At 51.8% G+C, this 20,773-nt stretch overlaps 2 protein-coding genes across 2 annotated transcripts; both read right to left on the bottom strand.

Moving 5' to 3' along the window:
• Positions 1 to 2,997: 2,997 nt before the first annotated feature.
• Positions 2,998 to 7,708, bottom strand: SELENOV (selenoprotein V). The gene is made up of 6 exons (XM_043899145.1): positions 6,855 to 7,708; positions 5,373 to 5,397; positions 5,188 to 5,241; positions 4,995 to 5,069; positions 4,800 to 4,899; positions 2,998 to 3,103 (listed from the first exon to the last, which is right to left on the bottom strand). Exons 1-5 carry the CDS (start codon positions 7,706 to 7,708, stop codon positions 4,810 to 4,812), a joined length of 1,098 nt encoding a protein of 365 aa, XP_043755080.1. The 3' UTR covers positions 2,998 to 3,103; positions 4,800 to 4,809.
• A 3,248-nt stretch (positions 7,709 to 10,956) lies between these two features.
• Positions 10,957 to 20,465, bottom strand: DLL3 (delta like canonical Notch ligand 3). The gene is made up of 9 exons (XM_043897831.1): positions 20,321 to 20,465; positions 19,911 to 20,192; positions 18,680 to 18,737; positions 17,514 to 17,756; positions 16,418 to 16,635; positions 15,327 to 15,549; positions 13,019 to 13,598; positions 12,698 to 12,782; positions 10,957 to 12,211 (listed from the first exon to the last, which is right to left on the bottom strand). The coding sequence occupies exons 1-9, from the start codon at positions 20,387 to 20,389 to the stop codon at positions 12,206 to 12,208; spliced, it is 1,764 nt and encodes a 587-aa protein (XP_043753766.1). The 5' UTR covers positions 20,390 to 20,465; the 3' UTR covers positions 10,957 to 12,205.
• Between the last annotated feature and the right edge of the window lie 308 nt (positions 20,466 to 20,773).

Raw genomic sequence — 20,773 nt, 5'->3', positions numbered from 1 at the left:
TATCTCCTAATTTATTTATCTTGGTCAGCTTCTCTATAAGCTTACCTGATTGTTTATATACTTTATACCTTAATTAAAGTATACATTTTAAAATGTTAGCCTATTAATTTACTCTTGATTATCAAGCATAACAGTGTTGAACTACTTAAAGCACACAATGTCTAGTGAACCATCAAAGGCTTCCAGTAATTTCACTTTTCAGTTTCCATTTAAACATAGAATATAATTGGCAGAATTGCAGCTTTCTGGAAGTAATTTTCCTGAACTTGAATGAAGATCTGTGAAATAATAACTCCATTATTTGTTCTTACTTCTCAATGTTTTTGCATTCACAAAGTTACTTAAGTGTAACTGGCTTATTAACAAGCATATCCTACTCTAAATGATAAAAATATACCCATGGTAAAACAGGTGACTTTGTGGTATTAGGACTAGGGAGTTAACACAAAATATTATATGTAACCTGTATTCAGAAAAGAAATGCCAGAGTATAAAATGGAAAATGAGATCAAAATGAATATAGCATAGGAATAACATTTGACCAGAAATTGTAATTTATTATGTTTTCAGGGGGGTTAAAAAAGTCCTGTTCTTTGGTTTATCTCTTTGTTTTGTGATCATGTATACAAATCCTGATAATCATAAACTTTCTCAAACTTAAAAAAAAAAAAATCCCTGGGCCAGGAAGATCCCTTGGAGAAGGAAACAGCAACCCACTCCAGTACTCTTGCCTGGAAAATTCCATGGATGGAGGAGCCTGGTGGGCTACAGTCCATGGGGTCGCAAAGAGTCGGACACGACTGAGCAGCTTCACTTTCACTTTATGACATATTAAGGACTCGAGAGTCAAACCCTTTGATTCACCCACTGCCCTCTTGCTCAGATGCTCCCAGTGCTAGTGTATACATAAGGATGGGGGCTTCATGGCGTCCCCAGCTGTTGCTTCCCATCCCTACTCAACCTCTGTTGAATAACTCCCTGTTCTCATAATCCAGACAGCTTTGTGGATGAGGCCAGGATGCAGAAAATTTGTACGCATTATTAACGAGATCAGGAAAAGGTAGTAGGCAGCTGGTGAACTGGAGGTGCGGTGAGGGAGGGGCGTGGGGAGGGGTGAAGGCTGGGCTGTGGGTGGATGGGTGGGCAGGGGGCAGGGCACTGTCTTGGAGTCACAACAGAAGACTGAGTGGGGCTTCTGGGAAAGTTTTACTCTCCTAATAAAGTGATCCAGGGGGCATGTCCTTGCCTTCTTCTACCCTCTTCTGCCTGGAAAACAGACATAACCGGTAGGGGCGCAATGAAGTAATCACATGCATGAACTCCAAAGCCAACACATCGTCATACACTGATGATGCCAGAAAAGAAGTGGAGAAAAACTCCGGGCTTCGCATGGCAGAGCTGGACAGCTGACTGAACTCAGCCCTCTCCCACCAGTTTGAAATCAAAATCATTTGCTGTTTCTGTTGTCTGAGGTGGCGCTAAGTGGTGAAGAACCTGATTGCTAATGCAAGAGGCATAAGAGACCTGAGTTCAATCCCTGGGTCAGGAAGATCCCCTGAAGTAGGAAACAGCAACCCACTCAAGGGTTCTTGCCTGAAGAATCCCAGAGGAACCTGGCGGGCTACAGTCCATCGGGTTGCAGAGTCAGACACGACTAAAGCGACTGAGCACATCTTTTGTGAGCCACTGACGGTCCAGCTTGCTGTTACTCGAAGGCAAGAGCCATCCTAACCAATGTCTACTTTTTAAATTTTATTTATTTATTTTGGCTGCCCTGGGTCTTTGTTGCTACATGTGGGCTTCCTCTAGTTGTGGTGTGCGGTCACTGCAGTGGATTCTCTTGTTGCAGAGCAAGGGCTCTAGGGCACGCAGGCTTCAGTAGTTGTGGCTCATGGGCTTAGTTGCCCCTCAGCAGGTGGAATCTTAGTTCCCAGACCAGGGATCAAACCCATGTTCCCTGCATTGGTAGGCAGATTCTTAACATTGGACCAACAGTGCTGTACTTAGTCGCTCAGTCGTGTCGGACTCTCTGCGACCCCATGGACGGTAGCCCCCCAGGCTCCTCTGTCCATGGGGATTCTCCAGGCAAGAATATTGGAGTGGGTTGCCACACGCTCCTCCAGGCGATCTTTCCAACCCAGGGATTGGACCCAGGTCTCCTGCATTGCAGGTGAATTCTCTACCCTCTGAGCCACCAGGGAAGCCCAAGAATACTGGAGTGGGTAGCCTATCCCTTCTCCAGGGGATCTTCCCGACCCAGCTGTCGAACTGGGGTCTCCTGCATGGCAGGCGGATTCTTTACCAGCTGAACTACCAGGAAAGTCCCCCCAAATCTACTTCTAACTGAAACCTATGTATCCTGTATCAAACTTTGGAAATTTCATAATTAAGCAGTATGACGGTCATTTTGCAGGAGAAATTGAGAATCAGAGAGGTAGTGTCCCCTGTTGGAAGTCAGACAGCAGCTCCGTGGTAAAGGTCTGATTCCCACGGCTTGCACTGGGCCTTCTGGCACGTGCCTATTGACCCCACGGAGCCAGATGGTGAGCAGGGGGCTCATCAACGCCTGCTGAATGCACAAATGGTCTTCTCCCAGGTACTTGAGACCCCTCTCAGCACTGACATTCTAAGATCTGTGGGTTTCGAAAGTGAACACTGACATGTATTGAAGTTTGGAATGTCTTTTGAGGCTTGCCACCATTCCTATTTCTGACTCAGCCCCTACAAATGCCAATGAAATGGGAGGTTTTCAAATTCCAAACCAGGCCATGGGAAATAAAGATCCCACAAAAGAAATAAATTGACTTTGACAGTGTGAGAACGTTGAGGCTACACCAGGTGGGGAGCAACAGGAGTTAGCCTTCTGTTCCAAGCTGGCCTCCCCGTCCCCGCCCACCTGGTCCAGGAGATGCTGGGAGCACGGCAGCAGGCAACTTCCCCAGACGTCAGAAGTGAGTGCGGTGACAGTAGCAATCAGACGAGAACACAGGCAGGCAGACTCTGTATTTCCCTCTTCACCTCTCCCTGACCTTGTCCCAGCCACCATCAGAAAAGGACCTGACTTGACATCATTTCAGCCCTTCTCACCATCCTGCTGAGGCTCCTGAAATGGGGAAACAAGAAAGAAAAAAAATTAATAATAATGACAACAGTAACTCTAAAAAAATAAATAATAGCATTTGTAGGGCTTACTATGTTCAGGCACCTTTCTAAGATTTTCCATTTCCAGGGCTTATAATGCCTGCCAGAGTCTACTTGACATTTTTGAAACAGCCCAGACACACTCCTACCACAGGGCCCTTGCATTTTCTGTCCCTTCTGCCCAGAATACTTTCCCCTAGATAACCACATGCTTCAGTCCCTTACATCCTTCAAGTGTTTAAATATCACTTTCCCAATGAGATTGTCTCTGACCACTCAACTTAGAGTTGCAAAAATTCCCCAGCAGCCTCCAAAGCCTTTTCCCTACTTTATTTTTCTTCTTATCACTTATCTCCTAAAGTGCCTTCTAGGGACTTCACTAGAAGCACAGGTTTGATCCCTGGTAGAGAAAGTAAGAGAGGAGGGCAGGGCAACCCACTCCAGTATTCTTGCCTGGAGAATCCCCATAGACAGAGGAGCCTGGGGGGCTATAGTCCATGGGGTTGCAAAGAGTCAGACACAACTGAGCACAGCATGGAGGAACTGAGATTGGACATGCTGAACGGTGCGGCCAAAAAAAGAAATAAAAGGTAATGAAAGGCCTTCTCTTCTCCTAGGGTCTTGTTCACTGTCTTCCGTTAACTGTCAGCTCCACTAGGCCAAGGGCTTGTGTCTATTTGGTTCACCACTGCATCATCCCCAGGACCTAGAACCATACCTCGTAGGTACTTAGGAAATACTTGACTATAATGAAACCCAGTGAGGTTAAAGACACGTGACTCAAGACGGGCCAATGATAGCAGTGTAGTGACATTCCCTTGGCTCTGAGTGATTCATTCAGAGATGGACATGTAACTTGATCCATGCCAATGGGAATCTTTGCCGGGATAATGGTATACTTATGAAGAGTATATCAAAACTCAACAACTTGTGTGCTTTAAACATGTACTGGTTCTTATGCATCACTTACACTTCAATAAAGTTGGAAACAATTGTAAAGTAGATACACAATAGACAAAGTATTAAATCAGTAGCAGCTTACAAATATCTACGAAGTGAGTGGTTTTAAAAATCCAGTATTGGTGGAAAACAAATGGTTGTGTCTATGCTTTAAAACATTAAGACAACATTAGCAATAGGACTTTCTGCAATTGTTGATTCCATGTTCTGTATCTGCACTGTCCAAAACAGCTGCTACATGTGGCTGTGAACATTTGAAATGTGGCTAGTGGGACTAATAACTGAATTTTTAATGTATTAATTTAATTAACTCCATTAAGGTGAAAAGTCACATGCTGTTATTGTCACATACTGCCACAGCACAGCTTTACAACTAAAAGTTTTAAAAAAAAAAAGTTATTTGAAAAAAAAACTGTATAGTTGATATACGCTGAGCATACTCTGACATACGCTGAGCCGTGCACCCTTTATTACCTTATAAGATGCATTTTATGGAATTAACAACCCCATTTTACTGATGAGGAAACTGAGGCTCAGAAAAGGATATAGATAACTTAACCTGATTTTAACAGTGAGGACTGGTTGAGCTAGGATTGGGGCTAAGGTGTCTTTGACTCCAAGACAGGGCCCTGCCTTCTGCCTGCCCACCCACCCATAGTCCAACCTCCACCCCTCCCACCTCACTGCCCTCACCTCACCTCCAGCCCACTAGTTGCCTGCTACCCTTTTCTTGAACTCCTCATTGAGCAGGTTCACAATTGTCTGTAGCTTGGCCTCATCCACAAAGCCATCTCCATTCTGGGCACAGAAGGGAAAGAGCACAGACATGTAGGTCTCTCACCCCCTGGGAGCTCCAGCCTCCCTCCCTGTCCAGGAACCTTGCTCAGAGTCACCTTCTTTGAATGTACCAGTTTCCCATCCACAAACACTTCAAACTCCCCTGTAGCCTGGGCAGATATTTCCTCCTCCTGGGGAGGGAATGTTGGAGGTTAGTGGAGGCAAAGAACTCCCCTCCAAGTCCCTTGGGGGGTCTTGGAGCCCTGATTGCCCCCCCCCCCCACTCTCCCAAGCTACCAGCACACTCACGAAGATTAGAGAGTTTGGAAATTGCTGCTCCAGACTCTTTCTCAGTAGGATGTACTGTGGGGAGGAGACAGGATTATGTGGTTATGGGATCACAGGGTCATAGGTCTTGAGGGGAGGGAAAACAGGAACCCCTTCCAGACATCATGGCCCAAACTCCCCCCACCTCCAAAGCCAAAACTACTTACCCGCAGGCTGTAGCTTCAGAGGCCACTGGAGGCCGAGGGCAGAGAGGAGGGAGGCAGAGAGAGGTGGAAGGAAGATACATCATTAGAATCTCCTGAAGTCCAGAGAGACACTATGAAGAGCTAAGTCAGATCTTGTCCTTCCCCTGCTCAGAAGCATCTGAACACAAAAAGAACACAGTCCTCCCCATGGTCCACAAGCCCCGACAGGATCCATCCCCATCACCTCTCTGCTTCATCTCTTCCCTCTGTCCCTCTGGCTCCAGCCACAGGGACCTCCTAGCCCTTCTTCCAACACTCCAGGCATGCCTTGCCTCAGGATCTTTGTACTGGCTGTTGTCTCTGCAGAATACTCTTTCCCTGGTAGCTCAAAGGCTCCTTCTCACCCCTCTTTCAGATCTTTGGCCAAGTATTGCCTCCTTGAGGATACTCCAGCTAACCTGTGACACCCCCCCCCCAAGATGCCTTTTGTCCATAGCGCTGGTCACCTTCTAAGATACTAGATAACTTGCCGTGTGCTGTGTTTATTGCCCATTCCTGCCCCTCCACATCAGAATGTCAGTGCCACGGGCATCTTTGTCTTATTCACTGCTGTGTCTCTTATGCTGAGAATAGGGTCAGCACATGGCAGGTGCTGAATAAATGGTTGTTCAGTGAATAAAATAATGAATGAATCCATGGAGTCAGAGAAAGAGAAAGAAGATGGGGAATTCCCTGGTGGTCCAGTGGTTAAAATTTCACACTTCCACTGACGGGTGCGCGGGTTTGATCTTTGATCCTTGGTCAGGGAAGCTTTGCATGAAGCACAGGTTTGACCAAAAAAAGGAGGAGGAGGAGGAGATGGGCAGAGAAAAAGAGGTGGGGGAGAGGGGGGAAGAGAGAGAGAAGGAGAAAGAGCTACACATCACAAGGGGAAAGGAAAAGAGACAGTGAGTTGGAGAGAGAGCTAGAGAAAGACCATCACATGGTGGGGGGGCAGGGCTGGGGGGGACTGGAGGGGAAGACAAAGCCTCACCTCCGGCCACATTCAGTCCTGGGTCTCAAGGAAGTCAAGGAAGGTCACTGCTGTTTACTCTTGTCATTGACACAAAGATTCTGCTCTGGGATCACAAATGTGGACCCCTCTGGCCTTTGTATTGGATATTCCCCCTTTCCCTTGCTACCCGGGTCCCCCTAGTTCTATCTGACCCTCCCCACCCCACTTGGTAGCCTCATCACTGAGAAGTTGCAGCCTAAGACCCACCTCCCAAGAAAGGCTGCTTCTAAGCCCTCAGCCTCTGAAGTTCTCCCATTCCTCCTCTTCCCTTTTCCTGCCCCCATCTCCTGCCCCGACCCCAGTAAAACATGGCTTGGCTCAGCCCTCTATCTCCTGAAGGCCTGGCCGGCAGCAGCAGGAGAGTGAATGAATGAACCCAGAGCTCTCCCGTCCCAAAGAGAATAGCAGGCCCAGAGGCAGAAGCAGGTGTGGCAGGGACAGCTCCTTACCAGTAGACCACTCGAATCATGATCTTGTTTTCCGCTTTGAGGCTCCCACTGATGGAGGCTAATGCAGGAACCGGTAAGATGGCCTGGATGGCCCCTAGGATGGGCGTCCCTGGGACATGTCCAGAAGAAGCAGCTATCAACTTGGTGGCCGATGGGTCTGTCCTCAGAGGGGACCCGCGGGATGGGGACCGCAAGTCGGTGGCCAGTGGAGTAAGAGCAGGAAGGGGCTCTTGGATGGGAGGAAATCCATTGGCGGCTGATGAAACCTGCTTCACCCTCGGGGTTGGCTCAAGGTTCTTGGCAGGTGACACAGTGAGCGTGGGTTCAAGTTCCAGGGGCGGGCCCGAAGGCAGAGTCGAGTCGGGGAGGGATTCCAAGGCAGAAATCAGGACCCGAGATGGGATCAGGGTTGGGATGGGGTCCGGAGTTGGGATCTGGACCGGAGTCGGAAACCGGATCAGTGTTGGGGTCCCGATCGGTGTCGGGGGCCGGACGGGAGTCGGGAGCCGGACAGGAGTCGGGGGCCGGAGCGGAGTCGAGGGTGGGACAGGAGTTGGGGTCCGGGCCGGAGTTGGGGTCCGGACCGGAGTTGAGGGCGGGATCGGAGTTTGGGTCCGGACCGGAGTTGAGGGCGGGACCGGAGTTGGGGTCCGGGCCGGAGTTGGGGTCCGGATGGGGGTCAGGGTCCGGATGAGAGCCGGCGTCCGGACCAGAGTCGTGATCCGGGTCGGGCCCGAGTTCGGGCCCGGAGTCGGAGTCCGAACCTGGATGGAGGTCTTGCGCAGGGTCGAACCCCGGACCGGAGTCGAGGCCCGGACCGGGGTAGGGGCTGGGGTCCGCGGCTGGTTGTTCATGGGGTCTCGGGGCGCACCCCCGGTAGCCGGGGTGGGGATCCCACCCGACCCTCCTGCCTTGGGGCGGGAAGAGCCTCATCCGCACGGGATTCTAGCAACCACAATGGGGCGCTGTTGCGCGGGGTTCCATTGGGCGCGCGGATTCTACCGCCCTGAGCCGGGGAGGCGGCAGGGATCTCTGGATCTCACCTGATAACTCCCATCCCCTGAATCCCTACCTCCAGTTACCAACGTCCTTAATGTTCAGGCATTCACTACATGTTTATCGAAAGCCTGCAATGTGCACCCTCCTGAGCTGGGCGACTCTTCGGACACAGCAGTCAGGAAAGACCGGGTCCGGAGATCAGGCTCCCTGTCCAGTAGGGGAGACGTGAGTGTGGCCGACTCTATGATCCCAGGGACTGTAGCCCGCCAGGCTCCTCTATCCATGGGATTCTCCAGGCAAGAATACTGGAGTGGGCTGCCATTTCCTCTTCCAGGGGTTCTTCCTGACCCAGGAATGGAGCCTGTGTCTCTTGGACTGGCAGGCGGATTCTTTACCAGGGAGCCACCTGCAAAGCCCAGGGGAGACACACCCCTTACCAAACAATGACATTCCAGTGAGGTCAGAGTGAGCGTGGTGGAGGCAGAGGCAGAGGAGTTAGAGATATGGTGAGGAAACATGGGGACTCGGGGGACCCCAGCAGAGGTGCTAGAGTAAGTCTGAGGCAATCAGAGAAGGCTTCCTAGAAGAGGTGACCTGGAGAAGAACAACAGATCTCACACTCACATAGCACTAAATGCTATACACATGCCCATAGCTGGGACGTGGCAGAACCAGGATTCAAACCACAGCTCTCAGACTCCAGGGTCCGGACACAGAACCCTGGGTACAGGGCTCTTATCACACTGTGAGCTCCTCCATGGTGGGAACTTGTCTGACTCACTGCTGAATCCCCAGCTCCTACAACAAGGCCTGGCATACAGTAGGCACTCAATAAATCTGTCTTTTTATTTTGAAACAGTTTTTTTTAATATAATTTTATTTATTTTTGACTGTGCTGGGTCTTCGTTGTTGCTCAGGCTTTCCTCTAGTTGCAGTGAACGGGGACTATTCTCTAGTTGTGCTCAGGCTTCTCACTGCAGTGACTTCTCTTGTTAAGGAGCACGGGCTCTAGGATGTGCAGAGGCTTCAGGAATTACAGTTCCCAGGCTCTAGAGCATGGGCTCAGAAGTTGTGGCACATGGGCTTACTTGCTCCATGGCATGTAGGATCTTCCCAGACCAGGGATCGAACCCATGCCTCCTGCATTGGCAAATGGCAGGTTCTTTACCACTGAGCCACCAGGGAAGCCCCTGCAACAGCTGTAACACTTACCAGAAACTGGGAAAATAGTACAGAGAATCCCAGAGTCACTTTCACTCAGCTTTCCTCAATAACAACATCTTAAGTAACCACAGTAAGTTATCAAAACCAACTAGTCCAATACTATTAGGTCAGGTACAGACCTTATTCAGATTCATGGAAGAGTTTCAAGCAGAAGCCTACTGTGCTTCTCAACCTCTGAGAGTCCTTCCTGTGGTAAATTTTGGGCCTGGGTTCCCAAAACCAGGAGGATCAAGAAAGACTGAACTTTCTGTGTGATGCTGGGTAAGCCTCTACCACATCTTTGGGCTTCAGTTTGCCCCTCTGTGAAATGAACTTGAAACAGGCTTTCCTCTTATAGCATAATACTGAGAACTAACATTTACTGAGCAGCTATCATATGCCAGCCTCTGTTATAAAATGCTTGTAGTTATTAACTCACTACTCACAACCTTCTGAAGCAGATTCTATTACTAGTCTCATTTTACAGAAGAGAGAGGTAAAGTGACTTGTTTGAATAAGTGGCAGAACCAAGATCTGAACCAAAGCAGTCGGATTTCTGTGTGTTTGTAAGCTTTGGGGTTTTGTTTGTTTTGACTGCATCGGATCTTAGTTTCGGCATGCTGGATCTTTCCTTGTGGCCCATGAACTCTAGTTGTGGCACACAGGCTCAGTAAGCTTGTGGTGTACAGGCTTTAGTTGCCCTGAGGCATATGGGATCTTAGTTCCCACTAGGGATCGAACTCCTATATTGCAAGGCAGATTCTTAACCACTGGACCACCAGGGAAATCCCTGGCTAGGTGAGGTTGTGGGGAACTGTCTTTGTTTTTGCTTTTTTTTGGAGTGGTCATCTAGGTTACTTTATTTACTATCGCCATTGTGCTAAATGCAGTAAGTGTGCACCTGAAAGGTTTAAAGCTTTGCCAAAAGAGAAAAAAAGGACCAGATTCTCCTTGGTGTGGAATACCTTACCCTTTAGTCCTCTGGGGTTCTCCCTCCTTTCACCTTTAAAGTGAAGGATTGGGTATGGGACTCTTCCCTTATGGTGGTGAATCAGAACTCTGGCCATCGCTCTTTGATAATCCCGCCAGCACTGTTCCTGTGATGACTCAGAGATATGTACAGTGATGGTACCAAGATTCTGAGACAGGTAAGCATCCTTAACACAAGGAACTACATCAAAGAGAGAGCCCATGGGATTCAGCTGCCTGCTTTCAGATTTTACGCAGTCGTTGATCAAAAACACATGATGAGGGTAACGTTATCTTTCCATCTTTGCTTTTAAACTGAGTTCTTATTGTAGTGGTTTTTGTCATACATTTAAAAAAAAGAAAAAAGTTTAAAAAGAAATAAACTGAATTCTGCACTCTGGGCAGATGGCATAATTTGTTCAAGGCAGCAAAGACTTGGGCTCTGAATAGCAACTTGTCTTGAAGGAATAATGGCGCTGGTGTTAATGTCTGCCTTTAATCTCAACTTAAATAGTATTTAATGATAGGCTTTTGCTTCCATGTCCATATTCCCCCCTTTTTTTCCTTTAATTTTTACTTTTTGGCTGTTCCATGAGGAATGTGGGATTCGAGCGCCCCACCAGGAATCAAACCTGAGCCTCACGTGTTGGATGCGTGGAGTCCTAAACACTGGATCACCAGGGAAGTCCCTCAATGTCCACATTCCTTAATGGTACAGATAATCCTCATGACACAGAAATTCAATATGGTGAAACGTGAAAGAGGAGTTTGTACATATAGGGATGTATTCAACATGATATCTATCAACTAAATTAAAAGAAAAGAATATATAAATTAAAAGAATTAATACATAAATTAAAATAATTTATAATAAATTAAATCAACTATACTTCAATAAAAAAATTTTTATTAAAGAATATGTGGATCCCTTGGCTGATGTCCTTCATAGAAGGACTCCTTCATTTGTTGTTACTTTTGTCACTGTTCTCTTTTCTTTCACCCCTATGATTCTGCTCATTTCCAAAGGTGTTTGGGCACTGTCCCCGCCATTAGAAAATACAGGGAAGGGGGAATGGCAGAAATTGGCTGATGTGGGCTTTTTAAAATTTTTATTTATTTATTTATTTGGCTGCACCACACCACACAGAGAAGTGTGGACTCTTAACCACTGGACAGCCAGAGAGGTCCTGAGGCATACTTTTTATAGCTTCAGTGGTCGAAGTAGTATTAGATGTATAAAGCAGTTTTAGGATAGTCCTCAAATTTAGGAAGGTATCCCCCTCTCTACTAGATCTTAGATTTGCTCCATCTCATTAGAAAGGAGCTGCAACAATTACCCTACTCTCTGAGCCTCCCACTCCTCTGTAGAATAGGTTTTCTGTTCTCACCAACTGGTTCTGTTTGTTTGCCTGCCAGGTACAGTACTTACATCTAGTATTAATAACAAACCAGGACTTTTGGTAGAGAAAGGGACACTCTTTTGCCCACATATTCCATGTGATTTGAACAGGCTAATCTTAATCTAGTATTAATAACAAACCAGGACTTTTGGTAGAGAAAGGGACACTCTTTTGCCCACATATTGCATGTGATTTGAACAGGCTAACCTTAATCCCCGCCACACACCAGACAAATGGCCAAACCTGGCCAATAAAAATATGTCACACTTGCCTGGCCACTAGTTCAAGTAAGGCCATGTGACAAGCCAGGGGCAGTGAAAGCCCATCCATCCTACATATGAAGTCCTCCCAGAGACAACTGGAGAAAAACATTGAGCCTCTGAACTCAGTCCTGCTGAAGCGACACCTGCCACGGGGCTTTCAGTTTTATGAACTAATACGTTCTCTTGTTTATTTAAACAACTTTGAGTTATTTCCGACCCTCTGCAAGAGTCCTGTCTATTCTTCTTCTCAGGAGACACAAATCTCTTCCCTCAGCCCCAACACCACATACAAAGCACTCAACTTGATGAGTCAACGCTGATCAAACTAAGAGCTTTTATAGATATCTCTGGAGGCATGGGAGAGAAAGAGAGACAGGATATAAATAACCACTATGTACAACTTCCAATGGCAAAATTCTCTCTGTCACCCCTTCCAGCTTGAACTCCAAAGTGTCTGAAGCAGAGAACACAAAAATATTCAGGTTCTGTCTCCACGTGCTGATGGAGAGGGGCCAGGTCAAGCCTAGAAACAGAATAAGTAGGAAGCATTAGAAAGGGTTGCCTCTGGGACTTCCCTGGATGTCCAGTGGTTAAGAATCCAGGCTTTCAATGCCGGAGATCTGGGTTCCATCCATGAACCGGAACTAAGATCCCCCAAGCCAATGGGTAGGGCCAAAATAAGGGGGAGAGCGGCTGTCCTTCTGCCGCTCTTCCCTTTCTCCAGTGAGTGGAAATCAGTGGAGAAGCTCTAGCCTGAAGCTCCCCACCTCTTGAGGCCCAAAGGTCATCTAAAGAGAAGATGCCAAGGAGCTCAAAAGGACAGCAAAAGGGATGCAAACAGAAGTAAATCAAGTCAAAACTGAGAAGTGGCCTTTAGAATCTTCCAGAGACTCTACCCACCCCCACCCAACCCCCATTTTACAGAGAAAGGGGATCTACAGCTAAAGCAGGGGCTGCCTCTGTCCACTCTGCCTAAAGTGCGCTGAGGGGGGAGAGGCGGGTTAACTACCTCCCGAGCATAGATGGAAGGAGCAGATATGACGTAAATCGAACGAGCGTCTCCATCTTCAGGGTGATTCCAGTCTGAGGACGGGCTACGGGGGAGAAAAGTAAGATCTAGACCCTTTAAATTCTCATATCCTGTTTTCCCACCCACCACAGAGAGGAACCCAAAGCCAACTAAGGGACTTGTGAAACCACCCAACCAGAAAAAGGCTGGACAGAAATGGACCAATCAGGAAGGCCCATCAAGGACTCAGGCCAATTGCACCACAGATTGACGAAAGCAGCCAAGGAGCACAAGGCTTACGTCTGCGATCGAGCCCCTCACCTCGGGCCGTCCCCGGGACCTTCCTGCGTCCTCACGTTGTTGAGTGCATCAGGGAGCGCGTGGACCGACGGCTCCGGGGTCCCCGCCAACAAGCGAGGCCCAGTATCCCGGCTTGGGCCACGGCGTCGCACGTGGACCAGCAAGAGCGCAGCGCCGGCCAAGCCCGCGGCCACCAGCAGTCCTAAAGCCGGCGGCAAAAGGAAGCGCTGTGGGTCCCCCTGTCTCAGGCCGGGCTGGGCCGCGGGCAATGCGCCCGCGCCGTCGGGGTGAACCGGGAACTCGCACCGCGCGCCCATGTAGCCCGGCGCGCAGGCGCAGACGAGGCCGGAGAAGTGCGCGTAGCAGCGGCCGCCGTGGGCGCAGGGGCGCGCGGCACACGGGTCGGCGCGCTCCCGACAGTCGCGGCCGCCGAAGCCCAGCGCGCAGGAGCAGCGGCGCGCGCCGCCGCCCTCCAGGCAGGTGCCGCCGTTGGCGCAGGTGTGGCCGGTGCAGTCTTCCAGGTCGTGCTCGCAGCGCGGCCCCGCGAAGCCGGCGCGGCAGCGGCAGCGGAGGGCGTGGCCCAGATCCAAGCAGAGTCCGCCTGTGGGGAAGGGAGCGTCGGGGTAGCGGCTCCCCCAACCCGCCCGCGCTTCTTTTTCTCAGCCCGGAAATCCCCGCCCCCACCTCTTCTCTGGGCCCCTCTATCTCGTTTAATTCAAGGGCTCTGGGAGTTTGCCTGGAAAGCCGGCCCGCCTCCTTTCCCCCCGAGTGGTCTTGGATTGACTGAGCCTCACACCTCTTTAGTTCTGTGTTTCTTGTCTTTTGTCTCGGCTTTACCGTACTGAAATAGTTAACAGTTCCAGAACGACGGGTCTGGACCACCTTGTCTTTGCCCACGCTTCCTCCTCCCCTTTCTCTTCTTTTCTCCCATTCTTTTCCCCTTTTCTCTTCTCAGGTGCACTCAGGCGCCCCCTCCTCCAGGAAGTCATCCCTGATTCTTCCTCCATCCCAGCCCTGCGCTCCCTCAGCCACTGTTGGCTCTGTCTGAGGACGACTCTTGTCTTCCCCTCTGGACTGACACCCCTCTGAGGACAGAGCCCAGAGCTGTCCTGGCCACTACTGTGTCCCCAGTACCACTCAGCCCAGAGTAAACACACTCAATGAGTGTTTTGGAGAGCAGTAGGCTTCTAATAGGCTTCCCTGGTGGCTCAGTTCGGGAAGATCCTCTGGAGAAGGAAATGGCAACCCACTCCAGTATTCTTGCCTGGGGAATCCCACGGACAGAGGAGCCTAGCGGGCTACAGACCATGGGGTCACAGAAAGTCCGACACGATTTAGCGACTAAACAAGTATTATAAGAAGAAGAGCTCACTGAGCCCTTCACATTCGTGATCTCCTTTAATGTTGTAATATCTATATCAAATCAGGTCTCTCCACTGTTCAGTACCCTCTTGTGGCTCCGTCTCCCTCTGGGTAACACCAAAATCCTCCCCGTAACCCATGAAGCCCTACAGGCTCTGTCCCCATCACCTCCCTGACCTCACTCTCCCGTCACTCACTCTGCTCCAACCACACTCGCTTCCCCGCAGTCCTCAGCACACCAGGCGCATTCCTGCCTCAGGGCCTTTGCTCACCCCTCCTCCTGGAATATACTCTTCCCTCAGACCCCCACATGACTCCCTCCCTCCCTTCAGCATGGCTTTCCCTACCCATTCTAGCTAAAATGTCAATCTGCCACCCATACACACTCCCCCTCTGGCTTTTTCTTCTTAGGTTTTTATCACTGTCTAACCTTTATTTACTCATTCTGTGTGTGTGTGAATGCAAAGTCGTTTCAGTCATGTGCGACCCCATGGACTGCAGCCTGCCAGGTTCCCCTGTCCATGGGATTCTCCAGGCAAGAATACTGGAGTGGGTTGCCATGCCCTCCTCCAGGGGATTTTCCTGACCCGGGGATCAAACCTGCGTCTCTTATGTCTACCTGCATTGACAGGTGGGTTCTTTACCACTAGCGCCAACTGGGAAGTTCCTCTATGAGGGTAGGGGTTTTTTCATCTCATTTCCTACTGCATTCCCAGAACAGGGCCTGACACACAGTGGATGGTCAACAAAGATTTCTGAGATAGGAATATCATCTCACCCGGTTCACAGAACAAACTGAGGCTGGGCAGCCAGGGGGAGGATCACTTCCTCAGGCCTCAGGGCAAAGTCAGGACCCCGCCCCCGCCCCCCACCGCCCAGGGACTGCGTGAGCCAAGCCCTTTTCTTGCCCACTGACCGTGCAGGGCCCCCACCTTCATCCCTCCCCGCTCTGCTCTCCCCGCCTCACCATTCCGACATGGCTGCAGGCTGCACCGGTCCACCCTCTTCTCACAGTTGGAGCCTTGGAACCCGGGCGGGCAGTGGCAGATATAGGCCGAGTCAGGGTCTGCGCCTCCCACACACAAGCCACCGTTGAAACAAGGTCCGTCCGCACATGTCACCCCGCTCACCTCACACCGCAACCCATAGAACCCTCGGGGACAGGTGCATTCGAAGGACCCCAGGGTCTCCTGGGCACAGGCAAGAAGACTTGGGGTCAGCATTTCCTTGGAGTGAAACCCTATCCCGCTCCTCACTCTGGGTCACTGGGGGGCTGCTCCCTGTCCAGTCCCACCTCCCAGGTCACAGAGGCCTCCTGGGCGAAGTCCCTGGGCCAAGACAACCCCTCTGTTCCGTGTTTCTGGGTCTGCCCATCCGGCCCCACAGAGGGGAGGCTCTGGAGGCCCAGAGAGATTCCATTCCCACCTCTATACCTTTGCCGATCAAATGCTGCCCGCCCTGTCTGCCCTCCCTGGTGCTGCCTGCATGGCCCAGGCCTAATTCCAGATCCTAGCTCTAAGCCTGCCTCCTCCGTGAAGCCTTCCCTGGGTCTCCCCTTCTCACACCCTGCCTCTAACTTGAACTCTGTCACTGTCCCCCTCACTGAGCTCTGCTTCATCCCAGGCTCACCCCCACCACCACCTTTGCTTCCCCCAGGCCACTCATCTGGTCTAGCTTCTCCAATCACCCCCCATCCACCAAACTGGACTTCAGAAGCCCAGCCCCAGCCCATCTCCAGGAAGTCTTCTCTGATGCTCGCCCATCCCGAATCCTCAACCCACCTGGTCCCACCACCCTTACCTGAGCCCTGAGTTGTTCCCTAGCCCACAGGATCCCTCAGCACTCCCACATCCACCCCATTGGGTGCCACCCACTGGGCCTGCTCTCCCCAAGCCCCATCACCTCATCCTACTTCAGGGCCCCAGATGCAGGCTGGAGACCTCCAGGAAGCCCTCCCTGATAGTTAGCCTCCCTGAGGCTGCTGAGGCATGGAGCCCCAAGCAGGGGACTCCCCGAGTACAGTATGGTCCAGGATGAGGTGGGAGGGTTGATACTGACGCTACAGCTGCCCCCATTGGCGCACGGGTTCCCATCACAGGGCCCAGGCCCAGGTACGAGGCATCCAGAGGTGGCAGATGATGGGCCCCTGGAGCTGATGCAGCTGCTGCTGGAGACAGGGATCGTGCAGAGGGGCCCAGTCCAGCCCTCCAGGCATCGACACTCATCCGGCTGCTCACAGAAGCCGTGCTCTGGGCTGCAGCCTGCTCGACACACCGCTGTGGGGGGAAGGAGAGGCAGAGGGGAGAGGAATATTGATGAAGAGCAGAGTCAGGAGGATAGGAAATCAGAGATGATTCTGAGCACTTTCCCTGCATCCCTCGTTTGACCACTGGGCTACATGGTATTGAGATCCCCAGTTTACAGACAGGGAAGCTGAGGCCCCAAGAGGTGGGGTGATTCACCCAGCAAGGAAGCAGTAGAGGGAGGATTTAAAACCCAGACCAATGAGTTCCAGAGTCTGTGCTCTTGGAAGGAGAATGGAGTGGGGGCTCCCAGGTCTGAGCCTGGAGAGAGAAGGAAGAAAGAAGATTGAGGAGGGACCCCCGGCCTTTCAGGGGAAATGGGAGGGCCTTGGATTAGGGCGGGTTTGGGAGGCTATGGCAAGCCTGGGAGTTCTAGGGGCTCAGACATTGGGGTATCCAGGTAGGTGGGGATCCCAAGCTTTAGAACACAGTGGGGTCTGGAGTGCAATCGCAGGGAGCGGGGATTGGTGGCGCAGGGCAGTGGGGGAATGGGAGGAGCTTCCCAAGTTCCTGAGTAGAAGTAGGAAAGCCCCAGAATTAGAAGAGCTTTGGGGTCCGAGCATCGGGAAAGGGGTGTGAGTATGGATTAGGGGAGGAACTGGGGGTACAAGATGGGAAATGGATGTGGGGTTCCAACTGGGGGAGACGAGTGCTGGAAGAGGGAACGGGGCTGGAGTGTCCAGGCAGGGCTTTCCCTGAAGGTGGTAGCTGGATCCTGGGAGCGGGCTGAAGACTCTGAATGGAACTGGGGAGGGGTTCTCGGGTCCCCAGTTCCCTGAAGCGGGTAACCAGGTTGTGAAAGGGGCCTGGGGGCCGTGATGGGATGGGGTGGGGTTGAACGCAGGACTCACGCGGTTCCTCGCACTCGTCCTCAACTGGCGCGCAGGGGCGCAGTTCCGGGTCACATTGCAAGGGGGCGCCACGCGAGCGGCAGAGGCGCGCGCACGCAGCTCCGACGGCCGGCGGCTCGCAGCGCGCACGGTAGGAGAAGCGCAGCTCCCAGGCGCCTGCGCGCTGCACGTCCCGGGTCCATGGGCCGCCGGCCGCCAGGCGACGCCGGCCCGCCACGCGCGCCAGCAGGCTCCAGGCGGGACCTTCGGGGAGAAGGGAGATGTGCTGGGGTGCAACCCGACTCAGTCTCAGTTTGGAGACGAAGGGCGCAGGCTCGCACTCTCCCTGCCCATCTCAAGGAGGTCAAAACACGCCTTTTGAGTCCTGAGGATGAGTTACTCAGCAAGGCTGCAAACTCCGCCAGTGCGCCCTGGGAATCTTTGATGACGCAATCCCGATGACCATCATGATGATAACGGTTCTCCCGAAGCTGAAATGCCCCTGTATTTTGCCCTAGGATCTTTATACGTTAAAGTAAAGAGACCTCTTAACCACCCTGGGACGTATGATACCCTTTTATGGCCAAGGGACAATGACAGTCTTTGAAGTGAGGTCAAAACACCTCCAAATTGTGTCTCAGGATCTTCTTATATGAAAATGGTGACAGAACCCCCACTGTGGGTCTTATATAGCACCAGAGATCCCCTCCAATTAAGGTTAAGATCAGCCATTGTCCCTCCCTGAAACCTGTCTGGTGAAATTGCAACGTCCCAAAGGGCTCCTGGGGCCCTCTATGTGGACAAGGTGACAGAGCTTTACACACAAGAACGAGAAAGTAACTCATATTGGACCCTGGGTTCTCAAAATCAGATGGTGACAGAACAGGACTGTTAAATATTATATCCTGGTCCACTGACTCAATTTCAAGAGAGTAAGAGAGCTTCCCCCGGCCCCCAACCCACTTTGTCTGATGTCAGGACATTTCTGTATTGACATGCCAAGAGTCCTGGGGCTGTCAACACCCTGCAGCACACTCCAGAACTGTGACGACACCATGGGGGCAGCAATTCTGTGAACACCCCACCCTATGGACAGCCCAATGTCACTCTCCTTGACCTCACATCATGCCCCAACTCCCTGGAGCCCCCACACTCTGCAGCAAAGACCCAGAACTGAAGACACTCACCTCCAATCTGTCCACCTAACTCCTCTCTCCAGGTTTCGATGATGAGAGAGAAGGTGCCCTGGGTGGGTGGAGGAAGGTGGGAGGAAAGAATGAAGACAGTGGTCAGGGCATGTACTGGTCAAGGCCAGACTTTAGGAGTAAAGAGTGATGACCGTGCTGGACGCAAGACTCAGACAGGACAATTCCCAGAGGGACTGGCCCAGGGAAGGAACGACTGTTTTGGCTGTCTTTATTGAGCATTGGAAGGACTGATGCTGAAGTTCCAATACTTTGGCCACCTGATACGAAGAGCTGACTCATTGGAAAAGACCCTGATGCTGGGAAAGATTGAAGGCAGGAGGAGAAGGGGATGACAGAGGACGAGATGGTTGGATGGCATCAACTCAATAGACATGAATTTGAGCAAACTCTGGGAGATGGTGAAGGACGGAAGCTTGGTGTGCTGCAGTCCATGGGGTTGCAAAGAGGTCGCACACAACTGAGTGAACAATAACAATTGAGCACTCACTATGTAGGAAGCACTATACTCAAGATACCTAGTTGAATCCCTCAAAAAGGACCGCTGTGATGTACCATGATGGTCCCCTGTTTAACAGATGAGGGAGCTGAGGCTGGAAAAGAGAAAGTCTCTTCCCTAAAAGGACAAGGGTCTAGAATTAAAAGAAAAAAAAAAACAAAACAAAACACCTGTGTTCGCCTCTATGCTTTGGGGGTTGTGGGATGGGAAATAGGATTTTGGAGGTGAAAAAGTCATGGATACAGGCCCCAACTGAAAGGTGTGAGATAAGGTGAGAAGATATTGGGGGTACCCAAGACAGAGTGTAGAAGGGTCCCCAGGTGCAAGGAAATTTGGGTATAAAAATTAGGATCCCAGTGTTTAGGGATCCCCAAGGAACATGGGGAGGGTTCTGTGAATTGAGAATTTCCAGAAGGAGAGCAGGGGGTTCTGGAAATTCGGGTTTCCAGATGTGGGTGGGGGGAGGGTGGATTTGGGATCCCTAGAGGGCAAGTTGGAGTCAGAAAATTGGGTCGCAAAGAGTCGGACACAACTTAGTAGCTACTGAGCATGCACGCATGGGCAGGGTTTCTGCGTGTGAGAATGTGGAATTCGAGATAGCGGTACTGGGAATTTGGAATCCCAGGAGGGCAGGGTGTTGGAAGTTGGAGGGCAGATGGCAGCCGAGGTTCTGGTGAGGCCCCCACACGGGAATGCCCCGGGGCTGGGTCTCACCGGCCAGGCGTCCCGGAAGGGCACGCGCAGGAGGCCGTCAGGCAGCCGCAGTTCGGGCGCTGGAGCTCCAGGTTGCGCAGTGTAGACCGGTCCGCGCGCACTCAGCGCCGCGCCCAGGGTGCACGGAGCCTCGGCGGTCTCCTCGGAGAGCCCTGGCTTCAGGCAGACCCTGAAGAAGAGATGGCAGGAGCCCCCGGCCTTGCAGGGGGACCGCGGGGCGCCCGGACCTGGTCCCGGCCCGAAAGAGTGGATCTGCAGCTCGAAGACGCCGGCCGGCTGTACCTGGGGCGGAGAGGGGAACCGCGTGAGGGGGACCGGGGGGAACCAGGCGTCTCATCCGCCCCGCGCCCCATCCCCAAGACCCCCGGGTCTCCTTCCCTCCCATCCCCCCTTTCCACTTCGGCTCTGACCTGGGGAAGGAAAAAGAGCGCCAGGATCACCGTCGAGGAGAGGAGCTGGGGCATCTGCAGGGCGACCATGGCCTTTCAGGGGGCCTTGGGAGCCGCAGCTGCGGGCTCCGGAGCCTTATATCTGAGAGGACGGCTCCGCCCCTTCGGGCAGCCGCGGGCTTCGGGGACCCCAGGGGAGGAGGTCGTAGGGGAAGGAGAGCAGCGCGCTGGAGCGACAGTGAGATCCTGTCCTGGCCACAATGTAGTGAGTGTGTGATCTTACATGCCGTTGTGGGCACAACCTTGTGTGACTGAGGACAGGGTGGGGTTGGGGGTTAAGCTCGTGTGTCAGGTTGGGTATGATTTTAAGGCTCAGTAAGTATGTGTGTGGTGTGAGAGCTACAGGAAGAAGAGGGTACACGTGCCTGTGTTTGGGTGTCTAGGTGAGATTGTGTAGCTCCACGTGTGCCTGAA

This window comes from Cervus elaphus, chromosome 4 (assembly GCF_910594005.1).
Source record: "Cervus elaphus chromosome 4, mCerEla1.1, whole genome shotgun sequence".
Lineage (NCBI taxonomy): Eukaryota > Metazoa > Chordata > Mammalia > Artiodactyla > Cervidae > Cervus > Cervus elaphus.
The sequence above is the reverse complement of the archived record's forward strand: the minus strand, read 5'-3'. Positions and strand labels throughout refer to the sequence as shown.

Coding starts and splice junctions, on each gene's coding strand:
- DLL3 (XM_043897831.1), bottom strand. CDS start 20,389: ATGGTCGCCCTGCAGATGCCCCAGCTCCTCTCCTCGACGGTGATCCTG. Junction 17,757..18,679: donor GTTAGGTGGACAGATTGGAG/GTGAGTGTCTTC, acceptor TTCTCCCCGAAG/GTCCCGCCTGGAGCCTGCTG. Junction 16,636..17,513: donor GGACGAGTGCGAGGAACCGC/GTGAGTCCTGCG, acceptor TTCCCCCCACAG/CGGTGTGTCGAGCAGGCTGC.